Source organism: Callospermophilus lateralis, chromosome 18, assembly GCF_048772815.1.
Source record: "Callospermophilus lateralis isolate mCalLat2 chromosome 18, mCalLat2.hap1, whole genome shotgun sequence".
Lineage (NCBI taxonomy): Eukaryota > Metazoa > Chordata > Mammalia > Rodentia > Sciuridae > Callospermophilus > Callospermophilus lateralis.
The window spans coordinates 15,799,920-15,824,471 of NC_135322.1; the positions used below are offsets into that span (position 1 = coordinate 15,799,920).

The 24,552-nt window shown below is 35.6% G+C and overlaps 1 protein-coding gene, 1 non-coding gene and 1 pseudogene across 2 annotated transcripts in view; 1 reads left to right on the plus strand and 2 right to left on the minus strand.

Moving 5' to 3' along the window:
- The window catches only part of LOC143383307 (uncharacterized), a 43,879-nt gene that overhangs the window by 4,069 nt on the left and 15,258 nt on the right, over positions 1-24,552 (minus strand). Inside the window, 3 exon segments of the mRNA XM_077105698.1 lie at positions 18,207-18,302; positions 20,017-20,149; positions 21,440-21,526. Of these exon segments, the coding sequence (XP_076961813.1) occupies positions 18,207-18,302; positions 20,017-20,149; positions 21,440-21,448 (238 nt within the window). The 5' untranslated portion in view covers positions 21,449-21,526.
- LOC143384565 (U6 spliceosomal RNA) lies at positions 6,860-6,966 on the plus strand. Its single transcript, XR_013089366.1, has one exon. It is a non-coding gene; the product is annotated as a U6 spliceosomal RNA (small nuclear RNA).
- Positions 10,648-11,306, minus strand: LOC143384118 (protein phosphatase inhibitor 2-like; annotated as a pseudogene).

Sequence of the window (24,552 nt, forward strand, 5' to 3'; positions counted from 1 at the left end):
TAGATTCAATATTTAAGAATTCATCCTTTTAAGTTTTTTTAAATTTTTTTTAGAGAGAGAGAGAGAGAGAGAGAATTTTTAAGTATTTATTTTGTAGTTATCAGTGGACACAACATCTTTGTATGTGATGCTGAGGATCGAACCCAGGCCACACGCATGCCAGGCGAGCACGCTACCATTTGAGTCACATCCCCAGCCCCATCCTTTTAAATTTCTTTAGTGATTTCTTTTATTCTAAGAATAAAATTCACACAATAGCCTCAAATAAAATAAAATACCTGGAAATCAATCTAACAAAAGAGGTGAAAGACCTCTACAATGAAAACTATAGAACATTGAAGAAAAGGAAAGATCTCCCATCTCCTGGAGAAAGGCAGAATTAATACTGTCAAAATGATCATACTACCAAAAGCATTATACAGATTTAATGCAATTCCTATTAAAATCCCAATGACATTCTTCATAGAAATATTTGAAAAAACAAGAGCCAAGAATAGCCAAAGCAATGTTTAGCAAGAAAAGTGAAGCAGCAGGCATCACAATACCAGACCTTAAACTATACTACACAGCTACAGTACCCAAAACAGCATGGTATTGACACCAAAATAGACTTGTAGACCAATGGTACAGAATAGAGAACACAGAGAAAACACATAAATGTGGTTATCTCATACTAAACAAAAGTGCCAAAAACATTTGCTGGAGAAAAGATAGCCTATTCAACAAATGGTGCTGGCAAAACTGGAAATTCAGGGGCTGGGGATGTGGCTCAAGCGATAACATGCTCGCCTGGCATGCGCAGGGCGCTGGGTTCGATCCTCAGTACCACATACAAATAAAATAAAGACATTGTGTCCATGGAAAACTAATATTAAAAAATTCTTTCTCTTTCACTCTCTCTCTCTCTTAAAAAAAACCTGGAAATTCATATGTAGCAAAATGAAATTAAACCTTTATTTCTCACACTGCACAAAAATCAACTCAAAGTAGATTAAAGACCAAAGCACTAGAACAGAGACCCCGAGCTTAATAGAAGAAAAAGTAGGCCCAAATCTTTAACATGTCAGCCTAGAATATGAATTCCTTAACAAGACCCCAAAAGCACAAGAAGTAAAATCAAGGATCAATAAATGGGATGAATTCAAATTAAAAAGCTTCTTCTCAGCAAGGAAACAATAATGTGAGGAGAGAGCCTACAGATTAGGAGAAAATCTTTACTTACATGCACCTCTGATAAAGCATTGATCTCTAGGATATATAAAGAACTCAAAAAACTTAACAAACAAATAACTCAATCAATAAATGGGCTAAGGAAGTGAACAGATACTTCACAGAAGAAATACAATTGATTAACAAATATATGAAAAAGTGTTCAATATCTCTAGCAATTAGAGAAATGCAAATCAAAACTACACTAAGATTTCATCTCCAGTCAGAACGGCAATCATCAAGAATATAGGCAACAATAAATGTTGGTGAGAAGAGGAAAACCTTCAGCATCTTTACTTGGAAAAGGTACACTCATACATTGCTGGTGGGACTACAAATTAATACAACTACTAGGGAAAGCAATATGGAGATTCCTCATAAAACTTGGAACGGAACCACCATTTGACCCAGCTATCCCACTCCTTGGTGTATACCCAAAGGACTTAACATACTACAGTAATGCAGCCATGTCAATGGTTACAGCAGCTCAATTCACAATAGCTTAAGTATGGAACCAACCTAGGTGTCCTTGAATGGATGAATGGATAAAGAAAATGTGGTATATATTCAACAGATATTACTCAGCTTTAAAGAAGAATGAAATTATGGCATTTGCCAATAAATGGACAGAGCTGGAGAATATCATGCTAAGTAAAATAAGCCAATCCTAAAAAGCCACAGGCCAATTGTTTTCTCTAATATGTAGATGTTAATTCACAATAAGGTGGGGGACACTAGAGAAGAAGAGTGTTACCTTAGATTAGGTAGAGGGAAGTGAAGGGAGGGAAGGGGAAGGGATGTGGGGATAGGAAAAATAGTAGAATGAAACAGAGATTATTACTTTATGTATATATGTGACTGCATGACCAATGTGATTCTACACATTTTCTACACATTGATTCTACACATTTTCTAAATGTGAAAAATTATATCTCCTCTATATATGATATATAAAGTGCATAAATGCATTCTACTGTCATATATAACTAATTAAAACAAATTTAAAAATTTTTTAAAAATAAAAAGAACATAAATGAAAAAAAAAATCAAATCCCTCCCTTTCCAAGCAGATCAGCAGGACTCCTGCTACCTATGAGGCTACATGTCAAAACAGCAACCTGTTTGCTCCCTATATTCTACCACATTCCCTCTTTTTGTCACATAGAAAACTGTAAAAATTTCCTCATTATTAATGCTTTCTATGGATGGTTTAATCTTCCAAGAATCCTTGACACTTTGTAGATTGGATTTTTCTCATTCTTTAGGTCCCAGGATAAATGTTCTTTTTTTAGAAAGGCTGTACCTGCTAACTCTGTCTCTTTGTTTTCAATTATTATATCATTTTCTGATTTGATATTCTCCTTATTTACAATTCCCTAAACTTCCTAAAGAGCAGACACTATCCCTCATTGTTTTTATCACTTAAATTACCAGGTCCTGGCATATCCAAAGTGTTAAATAACTTATTATACTTACTTCAACTAAGTTGTATTGTGCCACATCCACTCTATATATGCTAAATCTGTGTTGTTTCATATCCTTACCTGTGTCCTCATGTCCCTTCTCTTATTGTCCAGATTGGCCATTCTAAACTTCCAAGATAAACATTCTGATGATTTTCATCAGACAATTCAGACAATACACTTGGATGAAAATTATAAGGCATTCTTTCCATTTGTAAATGCTGGCAAGAATAAATAATAATATAGAGGAAATTTCTACGGTACCAGATGCCTAGAACTGCATAAAAAAAGGACATATTAAATATACACTGAAGGATGGCAATCCAGATTAGATGCAGGAAAGACTGGGCAAAATCCATACAGAATAAAAAGAGTATGGTCAAAGGCAATAGGATTTTTCAGTGACTCAACTGTGTAAAAACAAGAGAAACAAACATTTCCTAACCTCAAAAAAAAAAAAAAAAAAACAACAACCTGAATATCAGCAATATCACAAAACAAGGAGGAGCACTCAATCTAAAAATATTTTCTAACTAAATGCTACGTTGGTAAGTACCATGGACATCAGAGAAGCAGGATGGATGCTCACAAAAAAAAAAAAAAATGTAACTTGGTTGTCAAGACTGAAGATGCCACATGCATACACCAAGAATATGTGAAAAGGTTTACTACATGCATAATGAGGTTTTCTAGAGAGGGCAAGGTAGTTTCTGAGAAGTTGAAAAATAATTGAGACTGGTATGGAGTTTTTATTGATGCTTAGGGTAAGGTGCTGAGCTGAGAGCTCCTACAGTTGGGAGGGGGCTTGCGTGGTTTGGAACTGCCTCCTGGAACCAAAGAAGAGAGCACCTAGGTTTTTAATCAGATGATCCATAAAAAAGAAAAAGGGGTTAAAAAAAAGAGGAACAGGTCTTGAAAGTTATCAGCATTCAAAAATCAAAGAGTCAGATTCTTGGGGCTGAGGCTGTAATCAGTGGTGGAGTGCTTGCCTCTCATGTGTGAGGCACTAGGTTCAATCCTCAGAAACACATAAAAATAAATAAATAAAATAAAGTTACAAAAAAAGTCAGATTCTTTATTATACTACTGAAATAGTGAAATGAGAGAAATACAGGTAAAAAGAAAACACTACAATTCAAAAAGTACATTAATCAACTACAATGCTTAGAGAAAAAGCTATTACCTCAACATAATTAAACAATTGATGAAAAAAATCTAGAAAAACCAACAAAGTAAACAAAAGTAGAAGGAATAGAGATAAATCAGTATGTAATGAATTCTGGAAAAGAATAAAACCAATTCAAATTAAAAAATAACCTTTAAAAGAAAAACAACTGCAATCTAAACACAGTGAAAAAAAAAGAGGGAAAAAATTTTTAAATTACACTTAAAATTTTGAACAACATCGACATCTCAATAATGTCTACGTGTAAAGAATAAGCCTAAAAACAGAAAGAAAATAAAAAAGAAAGAAAGAAAGAAAGAAAGAAAGAAAGAAAGAAAGAAAGAAAGAAAGAAAGAAGAAAGAAAGAAAGTGAGTTATGGGGCAAGGCAAGTAGTTCCATGATATGGTATATTCTTAGCATATGCTGAGCTTTGGGTTCAATTCTTTTTTTTTTTTAATTTTTTTCTAGTTATAATTGGACACAATATCGTTACTTTTTATTTTTATGTGGGGCTGAGGATCAAACCCATAGCTTCACACATGCTAGGTGAGCACTCTACTGTGAGCCATAATCCCAGCCCCTTTGGGTTCAATTTCTAACTCTCCTCCCACAAAAAGAAGACTTATAAAATTACTCACAAACATATTAGTATGCAAGTAAATTTGAAAATACAGGTGATATTAATAATTTTCTAGAAAAGTATTTGATCAAAACTGACCCTATAAAAAGTTAAAAAGCAGCCTAGTGCAGTGATGCACACCTGTAACTCCAGCTGCTTGGGAGGATAGGGCTGTGGATGTAGCTCTGTAGAGCACACCTGGGTTCAATGTCCAGTACTGCAAGGAAAAAAATAAAAGACAAAAAGCTTTAACAAATTTCCATAGGAAAAGGTAAAAAAGTCTAGCAATAATCAACACCCTGATCCTTTACATGATTGTCTTTCCATATTCCCCACTAGTATAAAAATCTTTATCTTTACACATACTCCACTAAAATAGGATAATATCCTTGTATCTTTGAATTATCTTCTTAATAAACACTAATATCTGTTTCTCTGACTAGTCTCCACTAATATCAGAAAATTCTTCAAGAAATGTTTGATTTCAAGAATGGAACCAAGTAAGATACAAGATAAATCTTGGAATCTTAGGCTAAAAGGTAATGAAAATTAAAAGATTTATGGCTTTTTAAAAAAACATGTGTCTGGATATTGAGCTGAGTATTCTGATTATGTGGTATTAAACACATTAAGAAAATGAAAAATGGATAAATCCATAATTATTTTTGGAAAACAGAAAACATTATTAAAATTTTTTTTGTAATATTTTTGAATGCCTTTATTTTATTTGTTTATTTTTATGTGGTGCTGAAGATCGAACCCAGTGCCTCATGCATGCTAAGCAAGCGCTCTGCCACTGAGCCACAGCCCCAGCCCCAGAAAACATTTTCAATACATCAAGTCCAATACATCAAGTCAATAATAGAAAAATCATATATATTTTCCTTCCCTCTAACATACTTGTTTCAAGGTAACCAAATAGCTTCAGTTGATCATTTCAACAAAAAAAACTACAGGGCTGGGGCTGGGGCTCAGTGGTACCACACTTGCCTGGCAGGTGTGAGGCACTGGGTTCAATTCCTAGCACTGTGTATAAATAAATAAAAATAAAAGGTTTATCAACAACTAAAGAAATATTTTTTAAAAAATGGAGGGCTAGGGATGCAGCTCAGTGGTGGAACACTTGCCTAGCATATACAAGGCCTCGAATTCAATCCCTACTACCACAATAAAAAAGATCTGCAGACATAATAGGGCTTTTTAAAAAACCACCTGGCAATTCCCAAGCTTATTAAGACAAGTATAAGCTGGGTTTGGTAGTCCACACCTAAAATCCCAGCGACTCAGGAGCCTGAGGCAGGAGGATCTCAAGTTCAAAGCCAGTCTACGAGGCCCTAAGCAACACAGTGAAACCCTGTCTCAAAAATAAAGAATGAGGGGCTGGGATTGTGGCTCAGCAGTAGAGCGCTCGCCTAAAACGTGCGAGGCCCTGGGTTCAATCCTCAGTACCACATAAAAATAAATGAATAAAATAAAGGTACTGTGTCCAACTACAACAATAAAAAAATAAATATCATCCCACTTGAATCAAATGTATGAAATATGATATGTCAAGAACTATGTAATGTTTTGAACAACCAATTAAAAAAAAAGAAGCTGTCAAAAAATAAATAAATAAATAAATATTAAAAAAGAAAGAATGAGCTGGGAATGTGGCTCAGTAGTTAAGTGCCTGAGTTCAATCCCTGGTACCAAAAAATACAAAGTAGAAAAAAAAAAGATAAGTATAAAGAGTGAGAATAGCTGCAACAGAACCGAATGCTACTGTTATACCCAACAAAATCAGGGAGACTTCAGTAATCACAGGAAAAAGATAACATCAATGGAGGAACCCAATTGTTATCCTAATAAAGTATAACATATACTGGATTGTACCACTGATTTGTCTTTTGACAGAATATGCATAGCCAATTATTTACCTCAGCAGCAAATACTTTAATGTGAATTCCCCTAAGAATAAAAATAATGTAAAGAGTAGAGAAAAAAATAAATTATTCCATACAACAATACCCAGATACATTCAGAAGATAACAAATGTCAAAATATAAGTGGTTTTGTCACTTTAAAATGTCTGTGTCATAAAGGGAATGTGTTAGATTAAGGAGAATTTTGTCACTGCAGTAACCAGGTGAAATGAACAATCTTGCATTGGGGTGTTGATTAGAACAAACTAAATTGGGCCAAAAGGGGTAATGCAAGGACAGTTTGGGTTTTGAAGATGCAGTAAAATTAAAATACATTAGAAAGAGAAAATAGAAAAATCAGTGACAAAGATTATAAAATAGTTGAGAAAACAGTGAAACTTTGGTCAAAAGAAAAACAAGAATATCTATGTGTCTATATACTAAGGTATTACAAGTGGTAGGGATTTGAGATTTTAATTTTTTAAAAATATTTTACTTGTGCTCACTTTGGCAACACATATACTAAAATTGGAAAGATACATAAAAGATTAGCATGGCCCCTGCGCAAGGATGACACACAAATTCATGAAGCATTCCATATTTTTATACATAAACCATCATAAAAATATTTTACTTTTTTTCTTTTTTAAAAAAATATTTTTTATTTTTTTAAAAAATATTTTTTAGTTGTAGTTGGAAAAATACTTTTATTTTATTTATTTTTATGTGGTGCTGAGGATCGAATCTAGTGCCTCACACAGTGCTCCACCACTGAACCACAACCCCAGCTCCATACTTACCTCTATTTTCTAATGAACTTCAACACACATAGAGGATTTCTTAATCAGGGTTATTAATTTTATATTCATCATGGGCTGGGGATGTGGCTCAAGCGGTAGCACGCTCGCCTGGCATTTGTGCGGTCCGGGTTCGATCCTCAGCACCACATACAAACAAAGATGTTGTGCCCGCCGAAAACTAAGAAATAAATATTTTAAAAAATTCTCTCTCTCTCTCACTCTCTCTTTAAATAAAAATTTATATTCATCTAGTAAAATGGCATGAAATAAAGAAACCAAATCATCAATACAATCCAAAGTCTGAATAGAACATTTGATCAACAATGATCTAGAACTTCATCAGTATAATTCAAATATTACAGAATTCAATTACTTTCCACTTATACTATAACTGCTTATAAAAATTGACCATTGGGCTAGGGATGTGGCTCAAATGGTAGCGTGCTTACCTAGCATGCGTGAGGCACTGGGTTCGATTCTCAGCACCACATAAAAATGAAATAAAGATATTGTGTCCACCTAAAACTAAAAAAATAAATATTTTTTAAAAATTGACCATATAAATACAATGAGGCTATAAAGCCTCATTGTATTTCAAAGGATCAAAATCATACAAGAGTATATAGCCTGACCACAAAAAATTATGCTAAAATCAACATTATAAAGACTAGACAAAATAAAATTAGAAATTAAAGAATGCTTGTGATAAATATACTGAATAAACAGTGTCCTGTAATATGATAATAATTATGAACCTTGGAAAATGATGTTTTGAATGAATATTATAAGGCTATAGACAAAAGAAATTGTAAAATTAAAATACATTAGAAAGAGAAAATAGAGTTCATTTGTTTCTCATTGAGATGGGTTAACAGTTCTAAAATGTACACGGGGGCTGAACAAGTAAATAAATGAATGGTGGGTGGGGGAAGCCAGTTTTCTCATTATTAAAGAAGGTGGGGGGGCTGGGGCTGTAGCTCAGTGGTACAGTGCCCACCTTGCACGTGTGAGGCACAGGGTTCGATCCTCAGCACCACATAAAAATAAAGAGATTGTGTCCAAATACAACTAAAAAAAAAAAAATTAAAAAAAGTTATAGACATGTACCCTGTGGTACTGGATGAGAGTTGAAGACATCAATATGAACTCAAATTTAGCTTAATATGCAAATCGATGGGCACAGAGAAAAACCTATGTGTAAGTATGTATCACTGAGTATGCATACATGTTTTCTTTGGTAGGTCTCTAGGACGTCATAGAAGCTATGAGCATAACAGAACCCAGATCTTGATTTCTAAATACAATTCTCTAGTAAAAGGATCAGGGAAGGAAGAAAATAAGATAAATCTGAAATAGTACTAGGAAAGAAGTTCCCCCTCAAAATTCAAAGAATGGGGGTTTGAAATGGACATAGGAACCAACTGCAAAGGACTACCGATATTCAAAGCTGGAAAAATATGGGCAACAAAAGAAATAATGTAATATTTAACTATAACTTGAAATATAAAATAAATACCAGTCCGCACTGATAAAACAAATGAGAAGAAATAATTTTTCTTATAGAACTCCAAGTAATATTAGATATTGTACCCTATAAAATGTAGTTTACAGCCAAGAATCCTCCCACTTCTTTTAATTTTTACTTTTTAGTTGTAGACGGACAGAATGCCTTTATTTTATTTGTTTTTATGTGGTGCTCAGGATCAAACCAGTGCCTCACACATGCTAGGCAGGTGCCCAGCCACTGAGCTACACACCCAGCAGCCCTTCTCCTACTTAAAAAAATTTATTTATTTATTTATTTTAGTTGTTGATGTTATTTTATTCATTTATTTATATGCTATGCTGAGAATTGAGCCCAGTGTCTCACACATGCTAGGCAAGCACTTCACCACTGAGCCACAACCCCAGCTCCCACTTTTTTCTTATTTTGACGTATTCATATTTCCATAAACCTGCAAGTAAAAGATAAGGTGTTCAATAAAAGCATTTCATATATATAATATACAGAAACTATTTTAAAAGTCTGTTTGTATAATGGTACTAACAAAAAATTAAGATAAATAATTGACTAGAAATGAAACCAACACTAAACCAGGACACAGAAGAACTGCACTTCATCTCAGGAAAAAAAAAATCTGAATAACTCCTACTGTGTTAGAAGAATAAAGAACATTTGTCATAGTATACATCATCATATTCCCTTAAATCATGAACTATTTAACTTTTTTTAAATGAAAAATGTTCAGGCTTAATTCTGTTTGTACATTCAGAAACAGTCATATCATTGGTTACATATAATTCTCTCATCAAGTAAAAAAGCTCAATGGTTTTCTAAGGTCTAATTAACTCAAATGAACTAACAATAGCAATTTAATTAGCACACTGTCAATAAGAGAGGTGTAGAAACTGAGCAGTTGAATTTTATTTCCTGCCTATAGTATTGCTGCTACTCAAATGTTTTCTTCATCTTAAGAACTAATAAGGGGCTGGGGTTGTGGCTCAGTGTTAGAGCTCTTGCCTAGCATGTACGAGGCCCTGGGTTCAACCCTCAGCACCACATAAAATAAATAAATAAAATAGAGATATTGTGTTCGACTACAACTAAAAAATATTTTAAAAAAAAGAATAAGAATTAATGGCCAAAATGAGACTTTCATTATTGCAGCAACGCTGTGATCCTTGAATACAATACTTACAATCGTCTGCCTGTGTGTAGAAAGGAACAGAAAACAAAAGCAAGAGGTTAAACAGCTCTGTAAATGGAACACTGATAGCTATAATTATATCTGTTTATTTATCTTAAATATTTTTTTAGCTGTAGATGGACACAATACTTTTATTTTGTTTATTTTTTAATGTGGTGCCAGGTATGGAACCCAGTGCCTCACGAATGCTAGGCAAGCACTCTACCACTGAGCCACAATCCTGGCCCCATAATTATATTTACTGAAAAAAAAAACTGATCTGGTCTGCTCAGTGTACCAAAACAAGCAGTTAGAGCAGACATTAGTGCAAATTTAACCTGATAATTTGTTTTTTTGTTTTTAGTTGTAGCTGGACACAATACCTTTATTTTATTTATTTTTAATGTGATGGTGAGGATCGAACCCAGGGCCTTGCATGGGCTAGGTGAGTGTTCTACCAATGAGCCACAACCCCAGCCCTGATAATTTATTTGTGGGAAAAAAGCTAGTTCTGAGGAGAAATTTTTCAATCCTTTCCTTGTAAACACAACAGGAATTTCAAAGATAAGATAGTAGGCCCAAAAATACAACAGTAATGCTTATAATCCGTCTCAAACAAAAATCAAGTTGAAGACAACTGTTAAAATATCCTTCAGTCTGAATATATATCAGCCAATATATCTTCTTGTTTCAATCAGCTTTTGATAAAAATAAACAAAAAAAAAACCAACAAACTTTTCATAAGAGGTCTCACATCTAGAAGTGATAAAAATAAATTAGTTCCTCTTCCCCACCAAGATGTTGTTTAACTTCTAAGATATTATATAAATTAAACCAGTGTTCTTACAAAAGTAAAAACCATTGGTCACTCAGAATAATTCCTGATATGATTCTTCAACATTCATGCTTTCTCCATCTGCAGTCTCTAACATTTCTTCATCTTCATTGTCATGTAGATCTTTTGAAATTAGTGGAGTAGCTAATTTAATATTGCGACCTTCATTGTAGTGAAGCTTCCTCTTCATTTTCAAATTGTCACTTTTTTCTCGTCCTTCAGGTGAGAGGTCACTATCCTCCTCTCCACTGCTTTCTGGTTCCCCAATCCAATGCTTTGGTTCCGAGGCTTCAGCAGCAGATAATTTCTTAGCTAAGGCATCAGGAGTCCTGGTCAGTGGTTTCAGGGTCACTCTGTGCATCTACATCGTCACCTCTCATGCTATGGGAAGCAGTGCCTGGGTCATCTGTTTTCATTAAACCCTAGTCTTTGTCTGCTGGGTGATGTGTTCCCAGGATATTCATTTCACCCACTTCTGGGATTTTTCACTCAGCCCCTCTTTTACTCTGATGGGGCTGCTCGGCTGAGGCCACCACCGAGGGAATTGCAGATGTACTGTTCTTCAGGATCCCCTTGATGGGCCACTGCGAGGTCAAGGCAGTCCAGACTGTGGAGGCCACCATTCCGTCTTCTCGGGTGTCTGCTCAGGGTCGCTGCTGGCGTAGGGTCCAGGAAGAGAAGGTTGGTTGCTAGCAGAGACAGCGGGGGAGCCCATTTTAACAGCTGCATCTGCTGATGCTGTCACAACACTGGCACACCAACGTCACTGTCACGACACAATGACCAATGCCACAGACAGTGCCGCCAGGCAGAGGGCGCCAGCAGGCCCTTTACCAATGGGCCACGGAGACAGGGGCCTGCTGCCCCAGCCGGGCGCGACTACGACCAAAATTCCCACTCTAGTGCACCTAGACCCTGGAGGGGCCAGAATTAATGAGTTGTTTCTACATTTGATTTTTTCTTTCCTCCGATATTGGACACTATCACTGAATTACATTCCCAGCCCTTTTTCAGACAGAATCTTGCTAAATTGCCCAGGCCAGCCTTGAACTTATGATACCCTGCCTCAGCTTTCCAAGTAGTTGGGATCTTGGTATGTATCACCACACCTGGCAAAATGCTTCTAAAGAATATAGAATTGGGCCTGGGGTTGAGGCTCAGTGGTAGAGTGCTTCCCTCATACCTGTGAGGCACTGGGTTCGATCCTCAGCATCACATAAAAATAAATAAATAAATAAAGATATTGTGTCCATCTACAACTAAAAAAAACATTTTAAAAAAAAGTCAGAAACTTGGCAGACACAACTTTGGCAAATGATAAAGGATATCCAAGTGTTGTCACATGGATGTCATATACCCTGGATATAGTGTGATCAGAAGAGCATTTCACCTCTGTTACTATCTAAGAACCTATATCTCCAGTCTAATTATAAGAAAAACAACACACCTGAATTGAGGGATATTTTATAGAATACCTATTGAAAGTCTGGGGAAAAAACTGTTATAGAACAGAGGAGATTGGAAAACCAAATAAATGTATGCAATTTGGTAACCCCAGAATAGATATATGATCAGAAAGAAGACATCAGTGGAAAAGGTGATGACATCCAAATAGAATCTAGAGTTCAGTTAATACCAGCCTCAGTTTCTTAGTTTTAACAAATGTGCTTAAATGATATAATATGCTAACAATGATGGAACTGGGTACAGCTTATAAAGAAATCTCTATTATCTGTGTGACTTTCCATAAATCTAAAATTGTTCAAAAATAAAAGTTTATTGAAAGAAAATTATATCCACCCTTTAACTATTCATGGCACAAATGTTTAACCTTATTCTAATCATGAAGGGAAAAGTCAAACCTAGAAAGTAGATATTCCTCAAGAAAACTGGACTAACCACATTAAAAGAAGTCAAAATCACAGGGGAAAAAAATGGTAGTATGATACAAAACCTAACACCGAAATGCAATGTATGAACATAGTTTGGATCCTAAGCATTTTTTTTTTTTTTTTTTTTTTAGTACTGGGAATTGAACCCAGGGGCAATGAACCACTGAGCAACATCCCCATCCCTTTTTTGTATTTTATTAGAGATAGGATCTTTCTGAGTTGCTTAGTGCCTCACTAAATTGCTGAGGCTAGCTTTGAACCTGTAATCCTCCTGCCTCAGCCTCCCAAGCTTCTGGGAATAGAGGTGTGCACCACTGTGCCTGGCCCTAAACAATTTTTTAATATATTTATTTTATATTTACGTGGTGCTGAGGACCGAACCAAGTGCCTCACGCATGTTAGGCGAGCGCTGTACCTCTGAGCCACAACTCCAGCCCCCTAAACAAATTTTATAAGTGGCATTTCAAAAATTTAAATATGGATCCTATAGTAGGTAAGACTTAATTACTATCATAACATTATTGTGGTTATGTAGAAGAATGCCTTTATTCTTAAGAGATGGACATAATGAAGAGGTAAAACTCAATGATAACTGCTACTTACCATCAAGTGGGCCAAGAAGAAAGTTGCATATACAGAAAGAAAAGTAAGGCAAACTATTAATTAACCAAAGTTAAGTCTATGTGAAGGATAATTAATTATGTATATTTTTAAATATTCTCACTTGGCTTAATAATTTTCAAAATAAAAAGCTGAAGAAGGAAAAAGCCAATCAGGATATAAGAAGATGCTTTCTAACTTTTCACATAGGAATGATTTTAAACCTAAGGATAGTATGTTTATATCCAATTATATTTGATGCAGTTAAAGAAGTAGAAAAATAACTTATAAAGTAAATGTAAATATATGTAAGGAAAGAAGAAAAGTGAAAACGGAAACTCAAAGCTCGATGATTTTCTGGCATATTTCCTCAAACATTACAAAAGGAGAAAAAGTTAAGAACAAGTAAGTCCAACTCAAAATTGTAACAATTACCATAATAACAAAGATGTAACAATAAGATATCTTCAGACAAAAATCAGTTGCTTCCAAATATATCAGTAACTGATTAGGACATATTTTATATATGTATTATAGACATTGCAATGTTTTAATTTATCAATTGTAACCTGAAATTTTATTAAAAATTAATAAAATATAAACATGTATTTAAAGATTTTTTTTAACTATCCTTATTTTTCAATCACCTTACTTTTGTTAGTCTTATAGTTTAAATTGGAGGGTAAAATATTGTATTGCTTATCTTTTTGCCCTAATTTAAACATGGGAAAACCTTGACTAGTTTTTGATTATTTTCATTGCAGTTGGATAAAGGATTAGATTTTTATGCCAGTGAGGCCATTCCTTTCGTATATATACAATATGAACATGATGAACTAAAAAAAAATATATATATATTTTTGGTGGTAAGAAATTCAACTGCCTTTAATGTGTTTCAAACTATGAAGGCTGACGTTCACACATGTGATTTGGAGCTTGAACTTCATAGAAAGCTTGTTTTGGTGTTGCAGCTTTCAAACAACAGGAAAATACTCAGAAACAGTTAGCCACATCACCATACATAGTAACACACTACCCAGCTGTGTCAGCTGAAGAGAACCTAGTAGCTAAAAGGGCCCAGGAGCAATAAGCAATACCTAGTGTCTCGATCTGGATTTCTAAATACCAGTTTCCAATAAAAGGAACCTGGGATCCTTGGAGAAGTCACTGATTCTAGGGCTGGGGCAGAAAAATATGATCCTAGAATAACATCCATAGTGCCAAAGAGTAAGACATGCTCACCAAAGGCTGGTACATGTTGAAAGAGCACTGGAGCCTACCTGAAAGAGCTCCCAAAGGTCAGAGCTGAATAAAAATAGACACAGTACTGGATTATAACCCAGGAATAAATACACATCAATGAGTCTACACCAATATAAACAGTGGAATAAATAAGTGAAAAGAGAGAAGAAAGAGTTCTTCCTCATAGAAGAATTCCAATTAATAAACTTATAAAAAGGAAAATACAAAAACTACCATTAGGCAAACACTGAAGTAAAAACTGGTGCAAGCAAAATACACTAATGGCTGCTGAAAGTCAGTGGGTTGGAAATGAAATAGGATATTCATATCGTTTCAGAGAACCTCCCCCAAGATATTTAGCAGTTTTAAAGGGAAACGTAATAATTTTGCTACAGAGAAACCCAACAGACCTCCATTTACCACGATCAATTTTAAGAGCACCAGTAAAAACACACATAGCACCCCACTGACATAATGCACTGAGAAGGATACACCATTCTCTCTATGGGATTATTACCAAAAATACAATTTACTTATAAGACAGTTATTAGACCAAACCAAATTGAGGAATATTCTGCCTCCTAGTAACTATCCTCTCAGAAAGTGCCAAGGACATGAAAGACAGAAAGTCTATGAAACTGGCATAGATTGGAAAAAGACTAGAGAAACATGATGACTCAGTGACTAAATAGTATTTTGGTTCAAGTCCTAAATCAGAAAAAGAAATCCGTGAAAACACTGATGAAATGTGAATAAAGCCTACCATTTACTAGTATCAGTAGTATAGTATAAATGTTAATTGCTTAGATGCCCCCCCGCCCCCCGCCAGAGGAAGCCTCACTGAGCATGGAGTCCAAGCTACCCTCCTCCCTCAGCCTCCACAGTAGCTAGGAATACAAGTACATGCTTTGTTTTGATAAATGATTATGATTATACAAGCTATTAATAATTGGGAAAGCTGAGTGAAGGGTAAACAGTAACTATATCATCTCTGCAATACTTACATAAATTTAAAATTATTTCAAAATAAAAAATATTTTTAAATAATAAATAAAATTTGAGGGCTGGGGATGTGGCTCAAGAGGTAGCGTGCTCGCCTGGCATGTGTGCGGCCCGGGTTCGATCCTCAGCACCACATACAAAGATGTTGTGTCTGCTGAAAACTAAAAAATAAATATTAAAAAAAATTCTCTCTCTCTCTTAAAATAAATAAATAAATAAATAAATAAATAAAATTTGAAAGCCTGTAATAATTAAAAATAAAATAAAAACCAAGAGTTCTTCATAAAAGAATGACAGTGAAAAAAATAAGAAAAAGAATGACAGTGAATATAGAATGAAATGACAGAAAAGTCACTACCATCTTAGACTGCTTCAGTCATTACAAGGGAATACTTGTGGGGAAATACAGTGCCCACAGTATCACACTGCAGATTATTTATTGGTAAAAAAAAAAAAAAAAGAGAAAATGGCACATTCTTAGCACTACCTGGGGCACAAAGTTCCATTTACCTAAACTATCATATTAGCATTGCCAATGCAATAAACTATCATTGTTTTGTGATGTGGTACAATGGGAAGAATACAACACCGTAAATTGAATCTAAATCTGATTAAACTTCGTTTTTTGTTTTGTTTTGTTTTGTTACCAGTGATTGAACCCAGGGGTGCTTATACACTGAGCCACATCCCCAGACCTTTTTTATATTTTATTTAGAGACAGGGTCTCACTCAGTTGTTTAGAGCCTCACTAAATTGCTGATTGAGGCTGACTTTGAACCTTGGATTCTTCTGCCTCAGCTTCAGAGCCACTGGGATCATAGGCATGTACTATGTGCCCAGCTGGGATATTGTTTCTTGAGCAAACAAATGGTTAGGAACAAAAAGAGAGAGAGAGAGAGGAAGATGAAAAGGAAATTTAGAGATTAAAGAAGACTTAAATGACATATAAAAAACTGGAGGAAGAAAAACAGGAAGAGGTTTATCACTATTAAAATTACAATAGTGGGGCTAGGGGGATAACTCAGTGGAAGTACTTGCCAAGCATGAATGAAGCCCTGGGTTCCATCCCTAGGACTAATTATATTATTGGTTCTAAGCATTCAAAGAAACAAGTGGAAAAAAAAACAGCAATAGTGGTTGCACCTAGCAGGAGAGAGAAGACTGAGATTGGGTGGAGATGTTTGGAGCATCTAAAATTGACTACAAAAGTTTATCTCCAGACTGGCATGGTGGCACATGCCTATAATCCCAGTGAATCCAGAGGCTGAGGCAGGAGGATCTCAAGTTCAAAGTGAACCTCAGCAATTTAGCAAGGCCCTAAGCAACATATTGAGGCCATTTCAAAATAAAAAATGAAAAGGACTAGGGATATAGCTCAGTGGTTAAGTGTCCCTGGGTTCAAGCCTTGGCACACAAACACAACACATATTCACACATATGTATATTCTTTGAAGGGTGTAGAGAATCTTGTGTGCTATCATCATCACCTTTTTGTAACTATGAGATTGTATTAAAATAGTTTCTAAAAAGTTTTAACTCAGGCTGGGGCTATAACTCAGTGGCAGAGCACTTGCCTACCATGCATGAGGCACTGGGTTTGATCCTCAGCACCACATAAAAATAAAAAAAGAGATGTGTGGAGCATTTTAATACAAAAAAAAATTTTTTTTTAAGTTTTAACTCCTGAGTATAGTGACATGGTCGTTTAACATCTATAACCCATTAAGCTACACATTTGTTTTCTGTCTTCGTTTGATATTTTAAAAAATGGCTTAAAATGAAAATGAAAAACTAATTATATTATTGGTTCTAAGCATTCTTATCACTAACAATTCAAAATCAACAATTCCTCATCTGATCTGATTCTCCTAACAGTGTGACTTTATTTCTTGTCACTCTCAGAATCTCTATTTTGGTCTATCTGATGCTGCTTTAATTCACATAGCTCTCCCTCTTACCCTCTATCTACTTTTCCTGATTTGCCCCAGCAAACCCCTGAGGCTTCTGAACTCTTCCTTCAGCTTGGAATATTCTCCTCTTGGGCTGGGGATGTGGCTCAAGTGGTAGCGCACTTGCCTGGAATGCGTGTGGCCCGGGTTCGATCCTCAGCACCACATACAAACAAAGATGTTGTGTCCGCCAAGAACTAAAAAATAAATATTAAGAAAAATTCTCTCTCTCTCTCTCTTAAAAAAAAAAAAGAAATGGAATATTCTTCTCTAGATAATATCTCCTCAAATACCACTACCTAAGAGAAATCAACCCCAGTCAGTCACCTTATCTAAATGGCCCCACCTCTGCTCTTCTGCTCTCCTTCCAACAAATGGTTAGGAACAAAGAGAGAGAGAGAGAGAGAGAGAGAGAGAGAGAGAGAGAGAGAGAGAGAGAGAGAGATATGAAAAGGATGTGGTTGTCCGTTTATTTCCATATCTAATGCAATGTCAATTTCTTGGAAGCAAGGGCCTTGTAAGTTTTATTTACTATCACTGCATCGATACATGTGTTTGTGTGTATACAAAAGGGGAACTGAAAAGTAGACTCCAAAATATAGTTAAAATACTGAACCCAGGAAAAGAGCCCCATCACTGAAAATGGGTTTGAAAGATAAGAAAAATATGGTGATTGGTAAATGGGGAAAAGCTGAAGTTCCTTCCCTGGCTCACACCAAGATCTTCATTTCCTCTCAGGACACAGACCTATGTTCCATGAGTCTACAACACAACCAGGTCGTAGACTCCCTAACCAAACAGGTTGTTACCAGCCCTGTCTGTTCCCCCTTTCCCATACCTGTGTATTGTCTTTGTGTTTCTTCCTTTAGAAACATCCAGGGCTCTTTTCCTTGCTCCAATAAGTCAACCACATCTGGCTTAGAAGTGGAATGCCCTGCTTACAAGAAAAGAAACATCATATGGATTAAAAATAAAAACAAAGTCACAGAAACCCTGGAGCTTTAGTTAAATTTGTAATGAACTAAAGATTAAATGTTAGTGATAAAGACTTCAGATAAAAGAGGGGTGCAATGATTTAAGAAATGAGGGCAGGTGTGCCTCATTTTATTTTAATTTAAACTCACACAGGCTCTGTCTCTTTTGTCTTCAGGGTCCTGTTGTTTTTTCCTGGCTGACCTTGAGCTCATGGGCTCAGAAAATCCTCTTGCCTTAGCCTCCCAAATAACAGCATATGGGTGGCATGCACCACTGTGCCCAGGCAGGATTTGTCTTTCTCTCTTTCTCTCCTTCCCTCTCCATCTCTCTCTCGTGTGCTCTGTTTCTTATTCCTCCCTCCCTCCCTCTCTCCCTCCCCCCCCTCTCCTTTTTTATTTTTTTGGTACTGGGGATTGAATAGAGGGGCACTTTACCACTGAGCTACATCCAGATCTTTTCATTTTTTATTTTGAGACAGGGTCTCACTAGCTTGCTGAGGCTAGCCTCAATCTTGCAATCCCCCTGCCTCAGCCTCCCAAGCTGCTGCAGTTACAGGCTTGTGCCCAGTCAGCTTTTGTCTCTTACAAGAAAGTTCAATAATGCAAAATTCTCTGGAGTCAGAGGTCTGGGGTACAAATTCTTCCTCTTAAACTTATCAGTCTTATGATTTTGGCCAGGTTGTTTCAACTCACTATTTCCCCAATGTTGGCAAGAAATTGGGTATAATACAACTACTACAATGTAGTTGTTTTATGATTGAATCATTTTATTCATTTTTTTCCAGAAAAGTGCTTGGGACATAATAAACACTAATTATAAGTATTTCATTTCTATAAGAGGAAAACAAGGGGCTGGGGATGTGGCTCAAGTGGTAGCGCGCTCGTCTGGCATGCGTGCGGCCCGGGTTCGATCCTCAGCACCACATACAAAGATGTTGTGTCTGCCGATAACTAATAAATAAATATTAAAAAAAAAAAAAAAAGAGGAAAACAAGAAACATCCAGATTGACTTACAAAATCTTCATTCAATAATTAAATGCAAAATTCATAGACTGAAACTTTCAACAATAAATCATAAAAATTGGTTACAGGAAATGAAATGTGGACTTCAGTTTTTTGTGAGTTATTTTTAAGAGGGTCAGGAGACAGGGTCTCACTAAGTTGCTTAGGGACTTGCCAAGTTGCTGAGGCAGGCCTTGAAATTGCAGTCCTCCTGCCTCAGCCTCCCAAGTCACTGGGATTACAGGTGTGCAACACCCATACCTGGCCAGAATTCTTCAGTTTTAACGAATACTAGTCATCCTATCCACTACTGTATAAGTCAGAGGCTCTTTTCATATAAAGAAAAATCAGGACATCTTCACCAAATGTTGTCCTTGCAGACGGACCAGAGGATGAAAGAGCACATCTACAGAAATTTTTGGAACATGGGAAATCATAGTTATTAAATAAATAAACATGCAGAATTTTATCCTGGCCCCTTGTATATTAAAGAAGGTAGGCTACTACTATAAATGTCAGAGGAAGATGTGAATGTCATTAAAGGATGGAGGAAATGATGATGCTTAATTGCAGTGTCATTGTCATTCTGGAAGAACTTAGGGAGATTTGAAAATCATTGTGTTAACATATCATAGTTCACATTTTAAATTACTTCAAGCAAATAAACTTACCTAGAGAGACCAGGTTCCTATAGTTCTCCAACATCACATCCCTGTACAAGTCCCTCTGAAGAGGGTCCAGGTATTCCCACTCCTGCTGAGAGAAGTCTATGGCCACATCCCCGAATGTTACTAGTTCCTGAAACTACAAACCCATGTATTATGAAACTTAAAAACCATTTTCATAAAGCAGAAGAGAAGAGCACCTTTTAGGAAAGCTGTGATATAGTCAAGAGGCTATTAACTGCTAGCAGACTAAAGCAGAGTATCTACACATTCTTGAAGAATTCTATTGCTGCAGGCAAATCTTTCTTTGAATTAGAAGTAACCACAACAATTTAGGTTTGCTGAGCAATGGATAAAATAAAATTCAAGTTCCTGTATTCAATAAAGTATTAGACATAATCACAATTTGCTAGGGGCTTGATGCATAAATTAACAATAAATGTAAATTTCTAAATTATTTTACCTTTAACAGTAAAATATAAAGAACCAAAAAGGTACGTTCTTCTCAAATTTAATATAAAAATCTCTATATTCAAAAAAGGTTTTACAGAAAAACTTAGATATTTCCCCAAGTCTCAAGTTCATCATTATGTCAGAGCGCATAATGGCAATTTTCTTTGTTTTGATAAATTTTGTGTTTACTGTGTAACAATCCATTTTATTATGGATATCTCAGACTTAATTTATCCTTTATGTTTATCTACTTGATTGGAAAAAAAAATTCAAAGTCCTTTTAGAAATCAGGAGAGGAAATCCACATGGTTACTCCATAGGAAAATACTCTCCCCCACTGCCATCCTCCATCTCTCACTCAACACTTCCCTGTCCGAGTATATAATAATATAGGATAACTCATGATCAAATAAATGTCACCCAAATTCAACAGAATACATTCAACCACAAAAAAAATATATTTGTCATTCAGTAATTCCTTGACGAAAGTCGTGACATGTCCAACCATTCTAAAAACCTCAAAGGACTTGAGATCTCATCACATAATAAGACTGTGACCAAGTGATAACCAAATTTCCTCTTATTTGCCTTTAAAATAAGAATACACATGTGCATTATTTCAAAGTCTACCTATTATACTCAAATAGAGCCAACATTTCTAATTCACCAAACTAGGGACATATAAGGGAATCTTATATTTACCTGATGGGACTTAACTCCTTTACTGTTCTATAAAATTTGATTGAAGAATAAGCACAAAAAATATGTAAATTGGACAACTGATACACAAACTGGATAGCAAATACTTGTAGGGAGGAGTCTGAATTATTTGCTTTCATAATTCACTGCATTAGAAGAAACTGGAGAGCAGATAAATGAACTAGGGAGGCCTTCTTAAGTAGGAAGATTTAGGTTAATGAAAACAATCCATCTTACCTAAAATAATATTGCAAGAAAACACAAACAATCAACTTACACAGGTCATGTTTTAAAAATGTAAGACCTGATCAGTTTTCCTCAGGGTTCCACTACTAGAAGAATTCAAACTCCAGAGCATCCAGAGCTGAAAGAAAAAAGAAAGTTTTAGTGTTACATTATGACATAGTTCAGAAAGATCTTTCTGCTCTTCCATTGCTCCTTCCAAAATTAGTATCCTATGGCTGTACATATAATTTAGGAAAAACCAAAAAGATGGATCTAAGCTAAACCTCAGGAAACCCAGCTACAAGATAGTTGCAAAGTAAGTAACCTCTGCACTGAAACCAGATCCAGACATGATAGCAGGAGGTTTCTTGGACAAGTCCCCATCTTGGGGGTTGATCTAGACCCCAGTCTTTCTATGAATAGATCCTCTAAGGCTGAAAGAGGCCACATCACCCAAACTAACACATCTTATGGCATCAGAATCAGCTGAAGTTGATCACATATGGAAGACAATACAACCCAGAAGAAATTGCTTGGGCCTGGTTCTGAATAGAGTCCAACCCAGCTGTGTAGTTAATTATGGAACCTACATGTAATATAATATAAAATAGTCATTTAATGCAAGTAGGGAAATATATGTAAGAATATGAAAAATATTTTATATATACTGTCAACAGAAATTAACATTAAAATGTAGAATGCACAATATGATTTGATAGACAGATAGATAGGGAGTGTAGTTCAGTGATGGAGCACTTGCCTAGCATGCAAGAGACCCTGAGTTTGATTCCCAACATTGAGGAAAAGTAAGAGCAAGAAGAAGTAGAAGGCAGTAATGATAAATTACTTTTTGAGTATATTACTGTCCTTTGTGACCTTGCTTTCAAGCTTTCAAGCAAGGTCACAGGACAGTAATATATTCAAAAAGTAATTTGGGGGGCTGGGATTGTGGCTCAGTGGTAGAGCACTTGCCTAGCATGTGTGAGGCACTGGATTTGATTCTCAGCATCACATATAAATAAATAAAATAAATGTCCATTGACAACTAGAAAAACATTTTTAAAAAGTAATTTGTTCTGTCATGTTACAGAATTCTATGCTACCATTACTTTTTTTATTTGTAATCTTGATTTTTTTGTTTTAAAGTATATTTCATAATTATAATATTGTTACACTCTAACTTGAAAGCATACATGTGTAGGTTCATTCACATGCACATAGATGTGTGCATATGCACACATGTATATGCAAAAAAGCGTGTTTCAGTGGCTGGAGTTGTGCCTCAGTGGTAGAGGGCTCACCTACCACGTATGATGCCCTGGGTTCAATCCTCAGCACCACATAAAAATAAATAAATAAAATAAAGGTATTATGTTCAATACAACTAAAAAAAAAGTTGAAAAATTTTTAAAAAGCGTGTTTCAATGAAATATTGTATTCCTGATAATTGCCATTCTTACTGGAGTGAGATGAAATCTCATTTCTCTAATTGCTAGAGATGTTGAACATTTTTTCATATATTTGTTGACCAACTGTATTTCTTTTACTTTCTTTTTTAATTTTATTATTATTATTTTGTATTTTATTTAGAGACAGGGTCTTACTGAGTTGCTTAGCACCTCGCTTTTGCTGGAGCTGGTTTGTATTTAACAATCCTCCTGCCTCAGCCTCCAAGACACTGGGATTACAGGCAGGCACCACCACACCCAGCTAACTGATCATATTTCTTCTTCTTTGAAGTACCTGTTCAGTTCCTTTGCCCATTTATTGATTGGGTTGCTTGTTTTTTTAGTGTTCAGTTTTTTGAGGTCTTTATATATTCTGGATATCAATGCTCTGAGGTGCAGGTGGCAAAGATTTTCTCCCACTCTGTAGCCTCTCTCTTCACATTCTTGTTTCCTTTGCTGTAAAGCAGCTTTTTAGTTTGATACCATCCAATTTATTGGTTCTTTTTTGAAAACTATTTTTTATTTATACATGGACACAATACCTTTACTATTTATTTATTTATTTTTATGTGCTAAGGATCGAATCCAGTGCTTCACATGTGCTAGGCAAGCACTCTACCACTGAGCTATAGCCCCAGCCCCCATTTATTTATTCTTGATTTTACTTCTTGCACGTTAAGAGTCCTGTTGAGGAAGTCGGTTCAGAAGCTGACATAATAGAGAGTTGAGCCTCCATGTCCTTCTAGTAGGTGCAGAGTCTCTGCACCTACTAATGCATCTACTAATGTCTAGGTCCTTGATCCACTTTTGAGTTTTGTGCAAGGTGAGAGGGGTTTAATTTCATTTTGCTACATACTTATTTCCAGTTTTCCCAGCACCATTTGTTAAAGAGGCTATCTTTTCTCCAATGTTTGTTTATGGCACCTTTGTGTAGTATGAGATAACAGTGCTTATGTGGGTTTGTCTCTGTCTCTTCCATTCTGTACATTGGCCTTCATGTCTGTTTTGGTGTCAATACTATACTGTTTTTGTTACTATAGCTCTGTAGTATAAGTTAAGGTCTGGTATTGTGATGCCTACTGCTTCACTTTTCTTGCTAAGAATTGCTTTGGCTATTCTGGGCCTCTTATCTTTCCAAATGAATTTCATGACAGCTTTTTCTCTTTCCATGAAGAACTTTATTGGAATTTTAATAGGAATCACATTAAATCTGCATAGCACTTTTGGCAGTATAGCCATATTGGCAATATTAATTCTGCCTATCCAAGAACACAGAAGATCTTTCCATCTTCTAAGGTCTTCTGTAGTTTTCATTGCAGAGGTCATTCACTTCTTTTGTTAGATTGATTCCCAAATATTGTTTTTTTGATGCTATTGTGAATGGGATAGTTTTCCTAATTTCTCTTTCAGTTGATTCATCACTGATGTATAGGAACACAGTTGATTTATGGGTGTTAATTTTATATCCTGCCACTTTGCTGAATTCATTTATGACTTCTAGTAGTTTTCTGGTAGAGTTTTTAGGGGGGTCTTCTAAATACAGAGTCATGTCATCAGCAAATAGGGATAGTCTGAGTTCTTCTTTTCCTTTTCATATCCCTTTAATTTCTTTCTTCTTCCTATCTGCTCTGGCTAGAAATTAAAGGACAATGTTGAATAGAAGTGGTGAAAGAGATGGAGCTGGGGCTGGGGCTCAGTGGTAGAGTGCTTGCCTAGC